General features: G+C 33.0%; 1 protein-coding gene across 4 annotated transcripts in view; it reads left to right on the top strand.

Annotated features, from left to right (window-relative positions):
* Positions 1-16461, top strand: part of CUL2 (cullin 2) — an 84215-nt gene extending 67754 nt beyond the window's left edge. For all 4 annotated transcript variants that reach the window (XM_033106580.1, XM_033106581.1, XM_033106578.1 and 1 more), the window contains exons 15-21: positions 408-560; positions 843-920; positions 6017-6083; positions 11319-11521; positions 13320-13421; positions 14739-14855; positions 15880-16461. In XM_033106580.1, the coding sequence (XP_032962471.1) occupies positions 408-560; positions 843-920; positions 6017-6083; positions 11319-11521; positions 13320-13421; positions 14739-14855; positions 15880-16011 (852 nt within the window). In that variant the 3' untranslated portion in view covers positions 16012-16461. The remainder of the gene's footprint in view (positions 1-407; positions 561-842; positions 921-6016; positions 6084-11318; positions 11522-13319; positions 13422-14738; positions 14856-15879) is intronic.
* The last annotated feature ends 901 nt before the right edge of the window (positions 16462-17362 follow it).

Here is a 17362-nt window from a genome sequence, read left to right as displayed (position 1 = left end):
TATATATTTGTATGGTGGGATATGCAAATACTGTATTAAAAGGACAAATCTCTCCATATAAATTGATATAGAGTCATCCACGAGATAAACAGTGTTAACTTTACAAAAGGTTTATATTACTTATAAATAAATACACCTAAAATATTCCTTTAAATACAAGTTTTGTAGTGCAGTTTAATTTGTTTATTTTTGTATCATTTTGGCTTACATCTTGATGAGAGAAGTAGTAGCTAATTCATATTTATCCTGAGTTATTCAATAGTTGATAATTTTTCAGTATAGCAGACTTGAATCTAATATGCAGACCTTTGAGTATAGACCTAGCAGTAGCAACACGTTTGTATTAATCAGTAAGTTTGTTTTTCTTTTTAAATCGTATATTTTTTAAAACTTTTTTTTTTTTACAGCAAGCCTGTGGTTATGAGTTTACCAGCAAGCTACATCGGATGTATACAGATATGAGTGTCAGTGCTGATCTCAACAATAAGTTCAACAATTTTATCAAAAATCAAGACACAGTTATAGATTTGGGAATTAGTTTTCAAATATATGTTCTACAGGTATGACTGTGTTTTATTGTGGGCATTTGCTAATAATTTCAAATACTCTGATACAAAGCATTCATAAATGGATGGATTGCATTTCTTTCACTTGGATTGTAGCTTCTAAAGTTATATATTACATTGATTGGAATAAAGTGGGCCATGATAATAATGCTGATGGGTTTTATCAACAGTTTGAGGAAAGAAGAAGGTTGCTTTCGTTGCTTAAATCATTTTACAAATATTTACTGTCAAGTTAGGTGTTTATTTAACTTTTTTATTTTACCTTTTTTCTTCTAGGCTGGCGCATGGCCTCTTACTCAGGCTCCTTCATCTACATTTGCGATTCCCCAGGAATTGGAAAAAAGTGTACAGATGGTAAGTTTGCAGGAAATATATTAGAAGATGTAAGGAATTTTAATAATTTAAATAATTTCATGTTATGTCACTTCAAACATTTTTCCAAAGTCTTAGTGGCTTGTGTGATATAAAAGTGTATTTACAAACTATAGTTGACCTACCTTGTAGGAAGAATGTAATTTATAGTTACTAATAGTAAAACTCAAGTACTAAGAGTGTCTGTCATGCAGTTCTTTGTCAGTGTGCGTCTTACTCTCAGTAAATCTTATCAACTGCTCTTAAGAAGTTTTAAGTTATAAAAATTTTGATATTAGAAGAATGTTTAGAACCTAAATACTTAAAACAATCATTTTCTAATTTTTTGTTTGAATTTTGAGTCATTTTTATACCTTGTAGTAGTTATTTTTATTTCTGGGCTATAATTTAGGTAAATATATGTGGAATGTGAAATAATCTAGAAAAATGGATTGAATTTGGAAAATTCAAGTAAAAATTGCCTTAAAGTGTGACTGAATGGAAACTTAAGAGTTCTGGAGGCTGGAAGTCTGAGATCGGGGTACCATGTGCCAGGGCCCTCTTCAGGTCACAGACTTCTTTCCTCATATCTCCCTAGCCAATTCCTCATGGTGGAATTGGCTAGGGAGCTTCGTGGGGTCTATTTTATAGTAGCAGTATTCTCATTCATGAGGGTTCCACCATCGTGATTTGAATCACCTCCCAAAGCCCCCACCTCCTAATACCATCAGGTTGGGTATTAGGATTTCATCATATGAATATGGGAGGACACAAACATTCAGACCATAACACTCTACAATTCACTCATTTATACAATTTCAGTAGTTTTTAGTATATTCACAGAGTTGTACAACCATCACCACAATTAATTTTAGAACATTTTTATTACGCCAAAATCACTCCAGAAGAAATCCTCTACATTGGTAGTCACTCCCCGTTTTCCCCCGTCTCCCTCCCCACTCCACCCAGCCCTAGGCAATCTATAGATTTGCCTATTCTGGACATGTCATATGGAGTCATATCATATGAGATCTTTTGAGACTCACTTCACTCACTTAACATAGTTTCAAGCAAGGTTCATCCTTGTTGTAGCATATATCAGTAGGTCATTTTTATTGCCACATAATATTCCATTATATTCCACTGTATGGGTACACCACATTTTATTTATCCATTCATCAGTTGATGGACAATTTGGGTAGTTTCCACCTTTTTGGTATATGAGTAATGCTGCTGTGAACATTCATATACAAGTTTTTGAGTAGACATGTTTTCATGTCTCTTAAAACTGACTCGCTGTGATTCTCTAACTCACCAAAAAAAAAACATCTTATTTCTTGATTGGATGGAAGTTTGGGTAGCATTTTTTTTTTTTTTTTTTTAGAGAAATCTTCATTATTTTTTAATAGTCCCTGATTTGGCCTGATTTGAGGTTTTGAGCCATTGAGTTACACATACATTTACGAAATTTAAGATGAAAATGGTATTTGTTTACACTATTTCCTAGAGATTTTCTCAGTGGGTAGTATGAACCATTTTTTAAAGCAAACATGTTATTTTTGTTTCTTTCAAAATACGCGTTATTAATAATAGTATAGGCTCTAGAATCATAATTTCTGGTTTCAAGTATCTATGCTGCCATTTACTGTGCTCTGTGACATTAGGCAAACAACTTCTTAATTTTTGTTAACTGAAAATAGTACTACTTCAAAGTGTTGATATAAAGATGAAATGAAATCATGTAAAGCACTTAGCCTGGTATATAGTAAGTACTATATTTTGCTGTGTATAATGTGCACTTTTTCCCCCCAAATTTGGGAGGGAAAAATAAGGATGTGCATTATATACATGGGTAGTACTAATTCTGTATCTATATAAATGTTTTAAATTATTTTATTTAATGCTTATGAGTTAAAAGGGTAACTCTAGAAATCAATAACGATAACCATATGCAAAATAATACCCTGGAATACCATAATCAGTTTTGTTGAACTTACTATGAACTTGCAACAACAAAGAGTTCTTGGCCTTCTATGATACGTAAATATCATAAATTTGTTACTGATACATAAAATTTCTTGTACCTTATATCTGTTTTTGTGTTTTTTAATTATTTGTTACATAAAATTTCTTGTACCATAATATGTTTTAAAAAGTGCTAAAGTTCTTTTATAATACAAAAAACAAATACCTAAATGTAAACAAATACAAATTTGAATTAAAAAATTAAAACGAAAGATTTTTTTCCCCTGAAAGTTTGGGCCAAAAACACAGGTGCACATTATACACAGCAAACTATGGTACTCAGTAAGCGGTAGCTGGTAGTAGAAGAAGTAATAGGTGTAGTAGGAGTGGAAATAGCGGGGTACTATAAAGAGCCAGGCGGATTTCCAGATACCAGACATAAGGTAGACTTTCAGAATAAGAGTATAATTTAGGACGTTTTTCATCTTAAAAAAGGCATTAAAGCACAAACCATCTTAGAAACTGTATGAAAAAGAATATTCATTTGCATGGGCAGAGTACGAGCCCAGGTTATTGTAAATTTTGCAGAAAGGATAGATGCGAGCTAGGGGCAAGGGTTGGGATAACCAGGTAAAGCATTTTGATGTACTTGTGACCAGGCCAGAGAAAAACACCAACAGCTCACCTTTGAAGTGTTAAAACATTTCTTTTTAGGAGCCTGCTCTTCCAATTGAAATTAAGGCAGAGTAGGGGTTGGTAGAAATAAGGTTTTCTTCTAACTTTGTTTTCTTCTCTCTTCCCTTGAAATAATTATTTTCCAATAATAGTTTTTTAATCCATTAAACTTTATTTATTAATGTGTGACCATCAGGTTTCAGTTTTCTCATTTATGAAGAGGAAGTGAGTTTCTTTCTGACTAAAATTATGCTTTGAAGAATATTGTTCTCTCCATTTGGATTTTCTCTTAACTACCAGTAGAGGGAGTTTGTCCTCATATTTCATCCTAGTAAATCCAAGTTTTCAATTACATAGGAATGAAAATTCACCTGTGGGTACTTAATAGTTTATATTTTTCACATGTAAATTAGTGAGTTTTTATATTTTTTATATCTTAATTTTAAGTATAGCTGTTTATCAAAACTACTTTCGTTTTACACATATGTATCTTAAAACTATGGAAATTAAACTTTAGTTAAAAGTTATTTATTTTGCATATTAGACCAATAAATCTTAATTGTTAGATTTCTTTTGTTTACTTGGTCCACAAACCTGAATAATACTGAAGAAATATAAAGTAATGTATATTAATGCAGCTCTCTGTTAGAAGTCAATACTCATTGAATATGAAATGTTAATTTTTAAGGCCCTCTGAGTTCTAATTATGTCCTCAAATCATACATGAAAGATGCTGAAGTTTAGTCAAGACATATTTCTTACTAATAATCTTTGATAATGATTATTTAATGATATATAGTTAAGCAAGGTTTTACGACTTTTGTTTTTTTACTACCAGATGAATTTATAATATTCCCATTTGGAACTGAATCTTTTTGTTATGACAAGCTATAGATATGAGAATCTTTATAATCAGATTTTAAATTTAAGGATAAAGGAATGTGTTGTGGGCATATTAATGTCATCAGTAAAACTTGATTGATACTACTAGTTGCTAGGAGTATATAAAGAGGTAAAAAATGTGCCTTCAGAGCTTTGAATATACATCCTAAAGCTAGTTTTACATTTAAATAATTTGGTAAAGAGCATTTTCAAGTTTGGTTTTCTCGGTTTCAAAAATGCTTTATTTTGCTTTTTCCACAGATTCATTGTGTTTCATAATTAAATTGGGAATTGTGTAGTACTAATTGAATATTATTGACACTCCTGGAAATTATTTTAAAGCATACTACGGGATCCTTTTATGACATATTTTTATTTTCTCTTTGTCTAGATTAGAACCTGGCAGAAAAATCTTAAGTATTTCTGGTGCCAGTCATTTCCTTTTAATCATACAAAGGGGTTGGTGGATTTGCTCATACAGGAGAATCCTGCATCATTGGAGCGAAAACATGCTTAACAAGTTTCAACTTCCCAGGACTAGGCAAACTTGGAATAAACTGCTGAAAGATTTCACTAATTCCCTTCGCTGGCAGTTGTAAATTTTGTTGTAAGGAGTGGGCATAGTGCAGTTGATAGGTCAGACGTTGCTAATTGCTTTATTTAAACTTCTTTTGGATAGTGCAGAAGGTAAAGTTTGATATAAAAGCATTATATCAAAAGTTTGATATGAAAGCACAGATGTAAAAGCTTTAGGTATATTACATATGGCACATCATGCTAAAAGTATGTCCACACCTCTGAATTGTGGCATGATGCATTTGTTTATTTTTCAATTTTGTAATGAAGTTGGTTTTATTTATTTATTTATTTATTTACATTTCAGTATTATTTTCTCACTGTGTAATAGGTCTTTAAAAGATGCAAACTCTGTTTTTTGGATTGATGTCCTACAATTACACATTCAGTCCAAGGAAGGAGTTTTTAGAATATCAAAGCTGTATTAATAGAATGTTAAATTTAATAATATTGGCAAAAAAAATAAACAAAGACGAGTACTTGGAAGCTTTGTTCGTATTAGTGTTTGACTGGATGTGGAAGTTAAATCACAGATGTCACTTTTCAGGTAGCCACAGATACATTAATCAACCTATCACTTCAGCAAGGGTATATGTTTGCAAACAGATTAGAAATAAAGGTATGACTCGTATATTCATATTGAAATGTATATGATGGTGGTTTTGGTTAGTAATTAGTATTTATGAAGTCCAAATTGGTATTCAAAAATGATAATGAATCACTGTCATTTCTGAATTTATACAAAAAGTCAAACTTTCAGGGCTGGATTTTAGTGGAGAGTACCCTAGAGAAGGTTGTAAGTGAGAAGAGTTGGACTAATACTGGTATGAGGATGTTGGTCCGGGACTTACATGGATGTGTTTTCTCACCTGTAAAATGAGTGGGTATACCAGATGATAACGTCTTTTCTAACAGAAGCAGTTTTTAACTTTGTTAGTGTAGTGATGGCCTAGTAAGTTATATTATAGTACTGAAAACAATTTTTTTTTTGTTTTTTACAGTTTGAATTATTTTACAGTCAACATTTCAGTGGAAGGAAACTTACATGGTTACATTATCTCTGTACAGGTAAAATGCATTTAATTATATCTAGTTTAATGAAATTTACCTGCTATGATTATGTTAATAATTTAGAAAGGGATTTCCTATAGCCTAATTATAGTGTTTTTTCCTAATGACGGTTTTTAACCTTTTCTCCTCCCATCTACCTTTAATGCTAAATATTAAAGCAACTAATAATGAAATTCAAGTGCAGCACCTTTTTCTAGTATTTTATTAATTATGCTGCTTATATTACTACTGCTTATTAAGAAAATTTCTGAATTTTATAATGTTTTATTATATTTTTGTAACAAACTGCTTTTTATAGACATTAGAAATTTTATTTAGAAATTCAGACTTGATGAATCAGCTGCTGTGAAAAACCTGTTTTCTCTAAGTATGCCAGATAACACTGGTTTCATTAAGTATTACAACATCATAAGGGGATATAAACATTTGATTTTTATTTGTGGTACTATAGTGAACTGTAATAGTAAATGCTTTTTCCAGAATGTCCTGGTTAATTTCCAGTAGTTTCCAATTTTAGAAAAGTTTAATCAGAATCTAATCCTTTCCTTTGCTTCTTTCTGGAACAGTGGGGGGGAGGGGGGGCACTGTTAATTTAGTATTAATTAATAGTAATAATACTTTATTATTAGGTAGAATTAATACTTGAATGATTGTAGACTGTGTGCAATTACTCTAAGTAGCCTGAATATGTTAGCCAAAGCAAACATTCACACTTTCTCTACTTATGCTCTGAAAAGTACAATGAATCAACTTTCCCATTGTGTGCGAAGGAAAGGGTGTATATGTTAATATGTCTTAGAAATGATACAAGAAAATCTGACCAGTTGCCATAATCTTCTTTAGGAAAGTCATTGTATTCGATCACCTAAGAGAAATTTCATCTGAGTAATTTCTCTTAAGTGCCGTTTATTTGACTAATGGACTTTTGGAATATATCTCATTATGTTAGTAATACACATTAGTTCATAATAATTAGTGCATAGCAATACATATTTATATAAGTTTATCTTTATTGAACAAGGTGGGCATTTTAATTTTTTCAGTAGTTTGTGAAGTAGAGACTTTTTTGATACTCTTAATTAGTGGTCACTTAGTTGTTGGTCTTGAATTTTACATATATTGTGAATTTTTCCTGTTCTTATTTAGTAAATATAATTGATTTTAAGAAAAAGTATTGCTAGACCAGTGTTTTAGGTAACAAAAAAGCTAATGTATCTTAATGTAATTGAATTTAATTTTTACTTCCCCTTCATATCTATCTTGGGGAGTTTAAACTCTCTTGGTTATTCATTACCTCAGCAACTAATCCATCTGCCTCATAAAGTAATTTTAATGCGGGTCTCACTCTTTTGGTGTTTGGCAACTAGTTGTACTTGTAGAAAGAAAGAAAGAAAAAACTATGTACATAATTTTTGCCATTAGAATTTGTCCTGATAAGTGTTATCAATAACCTCTAAATAGAAATGAGAACAACTTTCTTTTTCTGTTTTAGAACCACACTAAATTCCCAAGCTGGTCCATAATAACCAGATCTTTGGAGCTCTTGTTTGTTTGTTTTGTCTTGTGTTAGTGTAGTGTGTTTGTATCTTAATTAAAGCCAAATAGTTTTTCCTTTGCAAAAGAGATGTTAACCTTGTAAATTCATTTCTTCTTTTGAATCACTGAAGGCACTGAAAATATCTGTTATTTATCAGTGAAACCATTGGGTAAAGTTTCGCTTTTGTTTTTCATTTATTCACTTAATAAAAGGTTCCCAAACACCACCTGTACTTAAGGTACTTGTTCTGTTGCGAGGGTATTACCAACAGAGGCCTACATTTGTCACAAAGCTCCAGAGCTCCTTTGAAATAATCGCTCTGATACTAGACTGATCACTCAGAGTTCTGTTTCTTGAGAACTCCTGTTACACATATAATCGGAATTACTCTTTCCTAGTCTATTTCCACATTCCCAGGTATTTTTGTGTTATAAGCCAAGAGCTTTTACAAATTGTTGGATATGGGGTATAAAGTGGTATTTGAAGGAATTTAGAATCAGAAGATGTAGGGTTAAATATTAGCCAACTACCTGGTTGACCTTGAGCAAGTTACTTAACTTCTCTGTGTCTATTTACTCATCCTTTATCTTTGTAAAATTAAATTTATCAACTCAACATCTTCTGTGTTCCAAGTACTTCTAAATGCCAAGTAGACAGAGACTCAGCCCTTAAAAAGCTCACATCTAGTAGGAGGACAAGTAAAAGATTATAACACAATGTTTTGAATGTTGTAATGCAGAGGCAAGCCCAGGGTTTTAATGTGTCACACAGAATGGCAGTGGCAAACAGCTACTGGCAAGGGGAGCCTTCTGGGTAGACTACAAATAAACTTGGTTTTCAAGGCATAGAAGAGTGTTGGGAGGGTATTACCAACAGAGGTCAGAATTTTAAGAAGTAAGCAATCTATGATATCAGATTTGACAGTTACTGATGAGAGAAAGATGAAAATTCCATTGGATTTATGGACATTGGGTAAAATTATTCTGAGAGAATAACATGATGGATACATACACATACAGAACCTGGAATCCATATATAAATAAATTTCATTTGTGACAGAGCAAGAAGTTACAGGAATCCCAGGTCAGTGGTTGAGAGATAAATTGAGAAATGATAATCTCAAGAGAGGTAACATCACTGGGTAATACATAGACATGTAGGTAATACACAGGTAATACACATTGTTAGGTCACGTTAGCACTTAGTGTACTGTAAATCATTATGGAAGTGTTGGTAGTTACTATTTGCCAAAATGAAATCTGGCAAATTTGGCAAAATGAAAATCACACTGTATTGTTGCACATACTTTAAAAGTGATTCTGTCGTTGACTGAATTCTTCTCATTGATTTCAAGTATTTCAGCAGCTAAAGTGGTGAGGGGTTTTAATATTATCTAATGTCCAGTCCATATTAAGATTTTCCTGATCCCAGTGACTTTAATTCTTGTTTTTAATGTAATCAAGTCACTAATTGCATTTGATTTTTGTGTGTTCTCACTTCCTTTCTCCACCATTTATCCCCCTCCCCCACTTTAACCCTCATGACATACTTTTTTGAAAACAGCAGGTCAGTTATCTTATAGAATATGCAACATTCCGAATTTGTCAGATTATTTAATTGTGATGTATTTTATTTTTCTATTTCCTATATTTTCTGTAAAGTAGAAATTGGGTCTAAAATTTGACTATATTCAGGTTAAATACTACTTATGTGGTCCTCTGGTCTTCGTATTCTGTTCCAACAGAGGGCGTATCATATCAGATTGTCCCACTATTCGCAACGCTGAAGTTGGTCACTTGGTTAAGGTGGTGACCATCAGATATCTCCATTGTAAAGATACTCTTTCCCCTTTTCAGTTAGCAGGTAATCTGAGGGGTGATACTTAGGTCCCAGATGAATACCCTTTTCTAGAAACAACCTTACCTAATGGTTTTAGCATCCACTGATGATCCTTGCTTGAATCAGTAATTTCATTACTAGTTGCAAATTGGCGATATTCTATCACTTATTCAACAGTTAGTATTAATAGCTGACATTCTTCTGTGAAGAAAACTTTCCCTTAAGTGACTAGGGAGCTGACAGGAAATGGGAGGGGGTGGGTAACTTGGATGAAACTATTGTGAGTTCTGCCCACTCTTTTTCCCCTGTAATGTAAATGCCTTTGAATTATGGATGGCTTATTTTTTAAAGTACGTATGTATCAGAATGTTTTATTCTAGTTTGGAGGTTCTTAGACATTGTCAACCTATTCTGCAGGTTAAATGACCTCTTTTGTCATTTTTCATTTCTTTTTACATAGCAGTAATTAAGCGAACCATCCAAATTTGGGGTTTCCTTTTCTTTCATCTTTTCCCCAGTCTTTTCAGTTGTGAGCTGACCCGTAAGAGAATGGTGCTGAAAAAAGTGGGAAGAGGTCCATGTACCATGATCCTGATAATTTATTGAAAAAATAGCAAGAGAAAGGCATAATATAAAATTACGTAAGCACTAGCTTACCTCTTTTTAAGTGTTGCAGAATATACTTAGTAATAAGTAAGTGATACTTGGACCCCTTCCTTGGGCTGTCTCCTCATGGTCTTTGGGTTCTGGTGGTGGTGAAAGACTGTTCTGTGTGGCAGAAGACTCATTCTATTTCTAAACCCATGGCAACGTATTCCAACATCAGGGACATGCTGGCTGATGGTGTCATTTAATGATCGAGGGGCTTGATGCATTGTTTTACACTTGTTTCTGGTATATGATTAAACAGTTATTGCACAAATGATGCGGTGCAGTATTTTTGATATTTTGCTTATTACCACATTTCCCAAACTTAAATGTTGAAATGAGAGCCCTTAAAGTACCCCGTGTGTGTGTGTGTGTGTGGTGTGTGTGTGTGAGAGAGACAGAGAGAGAGAGAGAGAGAGAGAGAAATGCAATCACTAAGCCACAACTTTATGCATTAGGAAGCAATTATTTGACTTATATTAACTTTTTTTTAACATGTTACAACGTGCATACATGTTTGTCATACAGTTTGTTACAAGTGTTTCAGTGTGCTGTCTCCCTAGGATGTTGCAGAACTTCAGTTTGCCTAAACCTGCTGTATCTTTTATAGCTCTCAGGGTAAAGTAGAGTGTAGCACATTTTAATTCTATCAACTCTTTCAACAAAATTGTGGATCTGTCTGTCTCTCTTCCCGTTCCTGTTTGCCCCTAGAAAATTGCTGGGAAGAGAAATGTTTAACAGTTTTGTCACAAATTACACTTTAGTTGTGGCCATCAATAAGCATTTCCTGTGTGCTTATAGACCTCTCTGTATGTTTCACCCTTACCTGGGACAGACCGGACAGACATAGCATGTGAGGCAATTGCGAGTAGTAGCAAGCCAACTTCTCTTCCCTTTGTCCATTTCCCCTCCTGTCCCCACCTCCTCTTCCTGTTTTTTTCTGCCTAAGTCTTAGCCTTCCAACGACTATTTAAAGACATTTTAAATCTACTGGTAAAGTTATGATAGCTTAACTGTGATTTATACAACATACTCAATACTAATAGACTTCAAACAAACAAAATGAGTACATTGCTAGCAGAAATGTCTTTACAGTTTAATGAGTCCTTACTTTAGGAGAAAATATCTGAAATAAATGATTATTCAAGTAAGTTTGAAATGTTTCTTTGAAAGATCAGTTTATTGTCACAATTTTGTTTTAATTGTAGGTGAAGTTAAAATGAATTATTTGGGCAAACCATATGTAGCGATGGTTACAACGTACCAAATGGCAGTTCTTCTAGCCTTTAACAACAGCGAAACTGTCAGCTATAAAGAGCTTCAAGACAGCACTCAGATGAATGAGAAGGAACTGACAAAAACAATCAAATCATTACTTGACGTGAAAATGATTAACCATGATTCAGAAAAGGTACGGGAATTTAAAGGTCAAGGAATTTAAGCATTATAAACATTAAAGCTTTTGTATGGGATGTTCAGAGTTTTAAAAGTAAAGTTATAGTTATTGATGCCCTTAGTACATTGGAAGTTACTTGAATCAGCTACATTTCTACCAGCTCCTTACAGCTGTGAACTTGAGGAGTCACAGAGAAGGCTGTGTAAATTGGTGCCTCCGTGCCCTTTATAGTTTGATTTTATTTGTCCTATATACTACAGCAGTTTACTGAAAAATTGTAGAAGAGTTGCCATCAGGAGTATTCTGGTTAATTGAGGTTTAAAACTGTCGCCTATCTTAAATCTTTCTGGTTTCTTTTTTTTCTCCATGTATTAATATTTAATACATGGTTCTGTAGTAGGAAATGACAGCCTATTGATGCGTATTTGTATGCATATTTTACATGTGTAACTTCATCCAAATGCTCTCTCATGTCCCTTAATTTCAGGACTCTACCACTATCCCATACATTTTTAATATCTGTCATGGGACTAGCAAGCCAATCGTATATTCCTTTTTCTTTGTAACTTTTTCTTTCTAGTAACAAGTTTTTGTTGTTGTAATATAGCTTGGATATTTAAATGGTTAAAAAAGCAATAGATGTGGGTTAAATATCCTGCTTCAAATTATTGTGCCTGTAAGAAAAGTTTTGTAAATGATGTTTCATTTTTATTTTGGTAAAGTTAATAGCCTACAGCATTTCTCTCATCAGTTCATTTTGCTGACATCCCTAAGATGATGATGACATCTTGTAGTCTATAATTGAACAGCTCTAAATGACATTATTTTTGAAACTCAAATCAGGCTATCCTTAATTTTGAGAAATTAATTTTTTTGACGTAAGAATTTTAACAAACTATTAAAAGTTTTAATATTTTAAGTAAAGCAATTAATTATGATTTAAAATTTTTAAACTTAAAATTTAAGTTTAAATTTTTAAGCTTAAGTCTTTAAGAAGTTACATATTTATCGAAAACCTATTATTTTTGCTGCCCAGAAATGTACAAAATATATGTTGCTTGTTTGCACATTAAATTTAGTTATGAACCTAATAACTTCTTAGGTTATTATTAAGAATGAGTCTGTCTACCCAGGCTTCTTGATCCTGTTGATGGAGAACTTCTACTCTATGGTATGAGTGGCTTTCTTAAGCCTGATAGAGAAGTTGTGATTCTAAAAACTGCCTTAGAAACTTTCACATGAGAAAAGGCCTCTTGCATCTGGCAGAGTGAATAAAACATGAATTGAAGAGCAGACTCTTGTCAGAATCTTACCAGGGTTGTGGACAAATGATGCTTATGTGCTGCTAGAAATATCTGGCTTCTATAGTCAGGCTTTTTATAATTGGTATTTTGTTATTGCAGCATTTAAAAAAATATTTGATTCAAGTTTTCAAAATAGGGTGATGGAAAAATTATGAGATTGGTATTTCATAAAAATTAAAATTTTAAATTCTGTTTAACCCAATGAGTTTGACTCCGTTGTTTTATCCAAAAGTAATATATATCATAGTTGGGCCAGAACATAGCTTATTTATTTAATCTAAACTAATTAAAATTCTGTCAAGTGTGAAATTAGAAAACAGTTGTTTTTTTGCTTCTTTGACAGAAGACAGTTATTTTTCTCTTAGATAAACTTTATAATGTAAAAGATTATGAGAATTTAGGTTTTTCTGTTTATTTAATTATTATTTAATTTCATGGCATATTTGCAGCAACTCTTATGTAATGATTTAATTTTTTTATAAATGTAAATAAATTTGTTTTAATTATAGGAAGATATCGATGCAGAATCTTCATTTTCATTAAATATGAACTTCAGCAGTAAAAGAACAAAATTTAAAATTACTACGTCAATGCAGAAAGACACACCACAGGTAAGTGCTTTTTAATGTCACTTCTTTTGGAAATACTTAAGCATTGTATTTTGTAAATGATAACATGAGATGATGCAAAACTCTGCACATCAAAATTAATAATGTGACGCATCTTTTCTGGTTTATTCATTGGATTTACTAACTAACCTTACAAATAAAATCTGCTGGTATTTCAGATTTTATAAACAGTAGTATGATGGATATCTAAGAAAAGGATGTTGCAGTATAGGCATACTTGCTCTTAAATGGTATTAAAATGTGTAGCTCTGCTTTGCATCTCTGCAAAAATTCCTACCTGGAATAGTAATTTAAAAATTTGTAAAATAAGGGAAAATTTTACAACACATTTCTTTCAAAGAAAAGTTCTTCAAAATGCTTCTCAAACTTTCATGTACAAATGAACCTATTGGGGGATCTTGTTAAAATTCAAATTGTGATCTATTAGGTGTGGAGTAGGGTCCAAACTACCGGATGAGCCAGTGTGCACAATAAACATGTTGATTGATTGTTTCTTTTAACTCAGCAGTGATAATGGCTTTGTTCTGGGACAGTCTGTTTATGTCACTTAAATTTCCTAATTGCCACATCTGTGCCACTCTGTCCTTGGGCTTAGGGCAGGATGTGAGGTATATAAGTGGTCAGGCCCTCTCCATGAACTTGCTCCCCCAGGGGGAGACGAACATTAGTTAATTGCTCTTAAATTTGAACCCTAAAATGTTCAAGATCTTATTTTCCTCTAGACTAACGAACAATAATTTGTAACGTGTGGATTGTATTTTATCTTTGTAAAGCTGTTATGCGAGCCCTATCGTGGCATTGCCTGCTGCCATGCCTTCTACTGTTTCCTTGAGCTCCAGGAAGATTTGCCCTTCTGGCCCATCCCTCCTGGCTTCTCTGCTTGAAAAGAACCCTCCACAAGTCTTCCCCCTGTGGCCTGTCCAGTATGCACTTGGAGCCAGTTAGTAAAGCATCTAAAAGCATTATGGTGTAGAGTCTATTATACTCATTGATAGGACAGCAGTCTTGGACGTTACTGCTCTGTGTCATTTAAATTCTACTTTATTGCCTCTTTACATTGAATATATAGTTTACGATAGTGTTAACTTTTAAAATAACCTTCCAATTTTAACCCAACGAATTATAGAGAACTTACTATAGATATTCTTTTGGTAACGGTTATGTGATATCGGACACACATAACTATAATTTGATGCTCAGTATTGATTGAAAATTTATTTAAACTCACTGATAAAATGAATTAAGACAATTTTTATGATGTGATGTCTTAATGTACCTTTTTTCCCACCCTGCAACCAGGAAATGGAACAGACTAGAAGTGCTGTAGATGAGGACCGGAAAATGTATCTCCAAGCTGCTATAGTTCGTATCATGAAAGCACGAAAAGTACTTCGGCATAATGCCCTTATTCAAGAGGTAAAAGTGGGAGAAGTCCTCAAGACTTCTTGGGGTAGAGGGCATTACCAATGTATGGATTAGGAGTGTTTGTTTTGTAAAGATGATACAGAAATAATATGATTCCCAAAGAGCATAAAGAAATGCTTCATTACTTAATGGGAACAGTACTCACAATTTCAGTATTCAGATTTGCTTTGGCTTGACTTTAGAAGTCTAAACTTCACCAGTTTATTGAGTCTTTTTTTCCAGTTATTGAAGGAAGTTGACTACATCAAATATTCATTCCGTAAATATATGATTGTCTACCATGTGATAAGTACTAAGCTTGTCACTGGGGATTCAATGCAGAGGAAAGAAAGATGTGGTTCCTGTCCTTTTGGCGTTCACATTCTAATAGGGAAGAGATAACATTATTGAAGTAATATGCAAGAAAATATAAAATTACAGTAAAACATGCATACAAAAAACATAGAGTACTATGAGAATGTATATAAAAATCTTGAGTTAGTCCCGGGAGGTTGCAGAAAGCTTTCTTAAGAAGGTGTTACTTCAGCTAAGAGCTGAAAGTTGAGTAGGTGTTAAATGGAAGCTTGAGGGTATATATGAGCATTTAGATAGACTAATTAATTTATTTAATTTAGTTATGTATGAATGTTAAATTTTGCTATGTCTATGTCCTGTATTTTAATTCCTTCATAACATAAACATTAGGCTTTTCCTTTACTTTGTATAAAAAATTCTTTTTGGTCTTCATGTCTAAATTGATCTAATCTGCCTCTCTTTGTGTACTGCCCTCTGAGTTTAAAATTGTAATCTTGTTAGGCACTCTCTTGGTAAATCATTTCCATCCATTTTGGATTAGTTTATTCAGTTTAATTAATATAATTTCATAATTATTTTAAGTATATTTTTTCTATATGGATTAGATATTTCTGATAAAACCTCAGTAAATTTGAGGCACTTTCGTAGCTGATAGGTTAAAGGTAATGATTTCTAACTAATTAATTAGTAGTGGTGTGACATCCATGTCTCTCTTACACAGGTGATTAGCCAGTCAAGAGCTAGGTTTAATCCTAGTATCAGCATGATTAAGAAGTGTATTGAAGTGCTGATAGACAAACAGTACATTGAACGCAGCCAGGCGTCAGCAGATGAATACAGTTACGTAGCGTGATGTCGCTCTCCTCCTGTGTGGGTGTGAGAAGATCATTGCCATCACCATTTGGTGTGTTCCTGTGGGAAAAAGCAGGCCTGTGCCTCCATAATTTGGTCATTTGGCAGCCCCTGTTTTTCTGCTGTTTACAACATCACCAGTGCCACGTCATGAGCGTCAGAAAAAATGCCTAGAGATATTTCAAGCTCATGTCATTATGACATTTCTTAAAACTTTATTAAAAGACTGAGTGGAAGTATTGCTGAAATGTGGAAATTTGGTTGAGTACCATGCTTTTTCTCCCCTTCACGTTTGCAGTTGATGTGTTTTTTTTTTAATGTATCTTAAAGGACATAAAATAAAGAACTTAAATATTGTAATATGACAGATAACCTAATAATTGTATCTACATTAAAATGACAAACATGATATTGCTGCTTGTCAAATAAAAAAATAAAGAAATAGAATGCCTTTTTTATGTGGATGGAGTATCACACTAAATAACATATATAAATATCCGTGAGTCACCAGAGCAGCTAAGCAGCTTTAGTTGCATTTTTATCTGAATGGTTTAATTCACTTGTACTCCTACATAAATCCTACTGAAAATGTCTAGATTGTATTGTTCCTGAATGCATGAAAAAGCTTTTAGCATAAAGACTGTTTTCTTCTTAAGAGTTAGAACTACATTGGATATGAGCGTTTTGAATACTGCACATTTAATTCCATCAGGAGTTCTGGTGATGTGCTACACCACAGAAACGGAATTTGAGGGGATATGTGGTGACTTCAAGTCTGGCCTAGAAAGAGCCTTTCACTCAAACGTTGTTTTCTGTTTTCAAAATACATTAATTCTAAAATGGACTCATGCCCCAGCTCTATTGCCTTCCCCTCTATCTTTCTCTGAGTTGTAGGAGATCCTGTGATACCAGTCTATTCCTTCCACACTCCTACCTACCTAATACCCAGGTAACATTTCCCCGCTAGATTCACTTATAAACCACAGGTATGCTTAGCAACACATAACCTAAATACCTTTGTTAAAAAAGTATCTATAATGTACTACATACACCAGGTGCCAATTATAGAGAGACATAAATTCCATTATTTTGTTGATTATGTATATATCAATAGCAGTATTAGAATACTCTGGTCTGTTACCATATTTGTTATTATTTACCCCATTTCCCCTACCACCACTACACATACACACAATTTTTTAAGCTAGAATCTTTTAAAGCATATTCCACATGAATCATTTCACTTATAGTACTTTATTTTATATCTCTAACAGATAAGGCCTTTTTTTCAAAAAATGACAACAATAATGACACAAATAAACAGTAATTAATATCATCTAATATGTGATCCA

The sequence above is a fragment of the Rhinolophus ferrumequinum genome, chromosome 5, assembly GCF_004115265.2.
Source record: "Rhinolophus ferrumequinum isolate MPI-CBG mRhiFer1 chromosome 5, mRhiFer1_v1.p, whole genome shotgun sequence".
Classification (NCBI taxonomy): Eukaryota; Metazoa; Chordata; class Mammalia; order Chiroptera; family Rhinolophidae; genus Rhinolophus; species Rhinolophus ferrumequinum.
The sequence above is the reverse complement of the archived record's forward strand: the minus strand, read 5'-3'. Positions and strand labels throughout refer to the sequence as shown.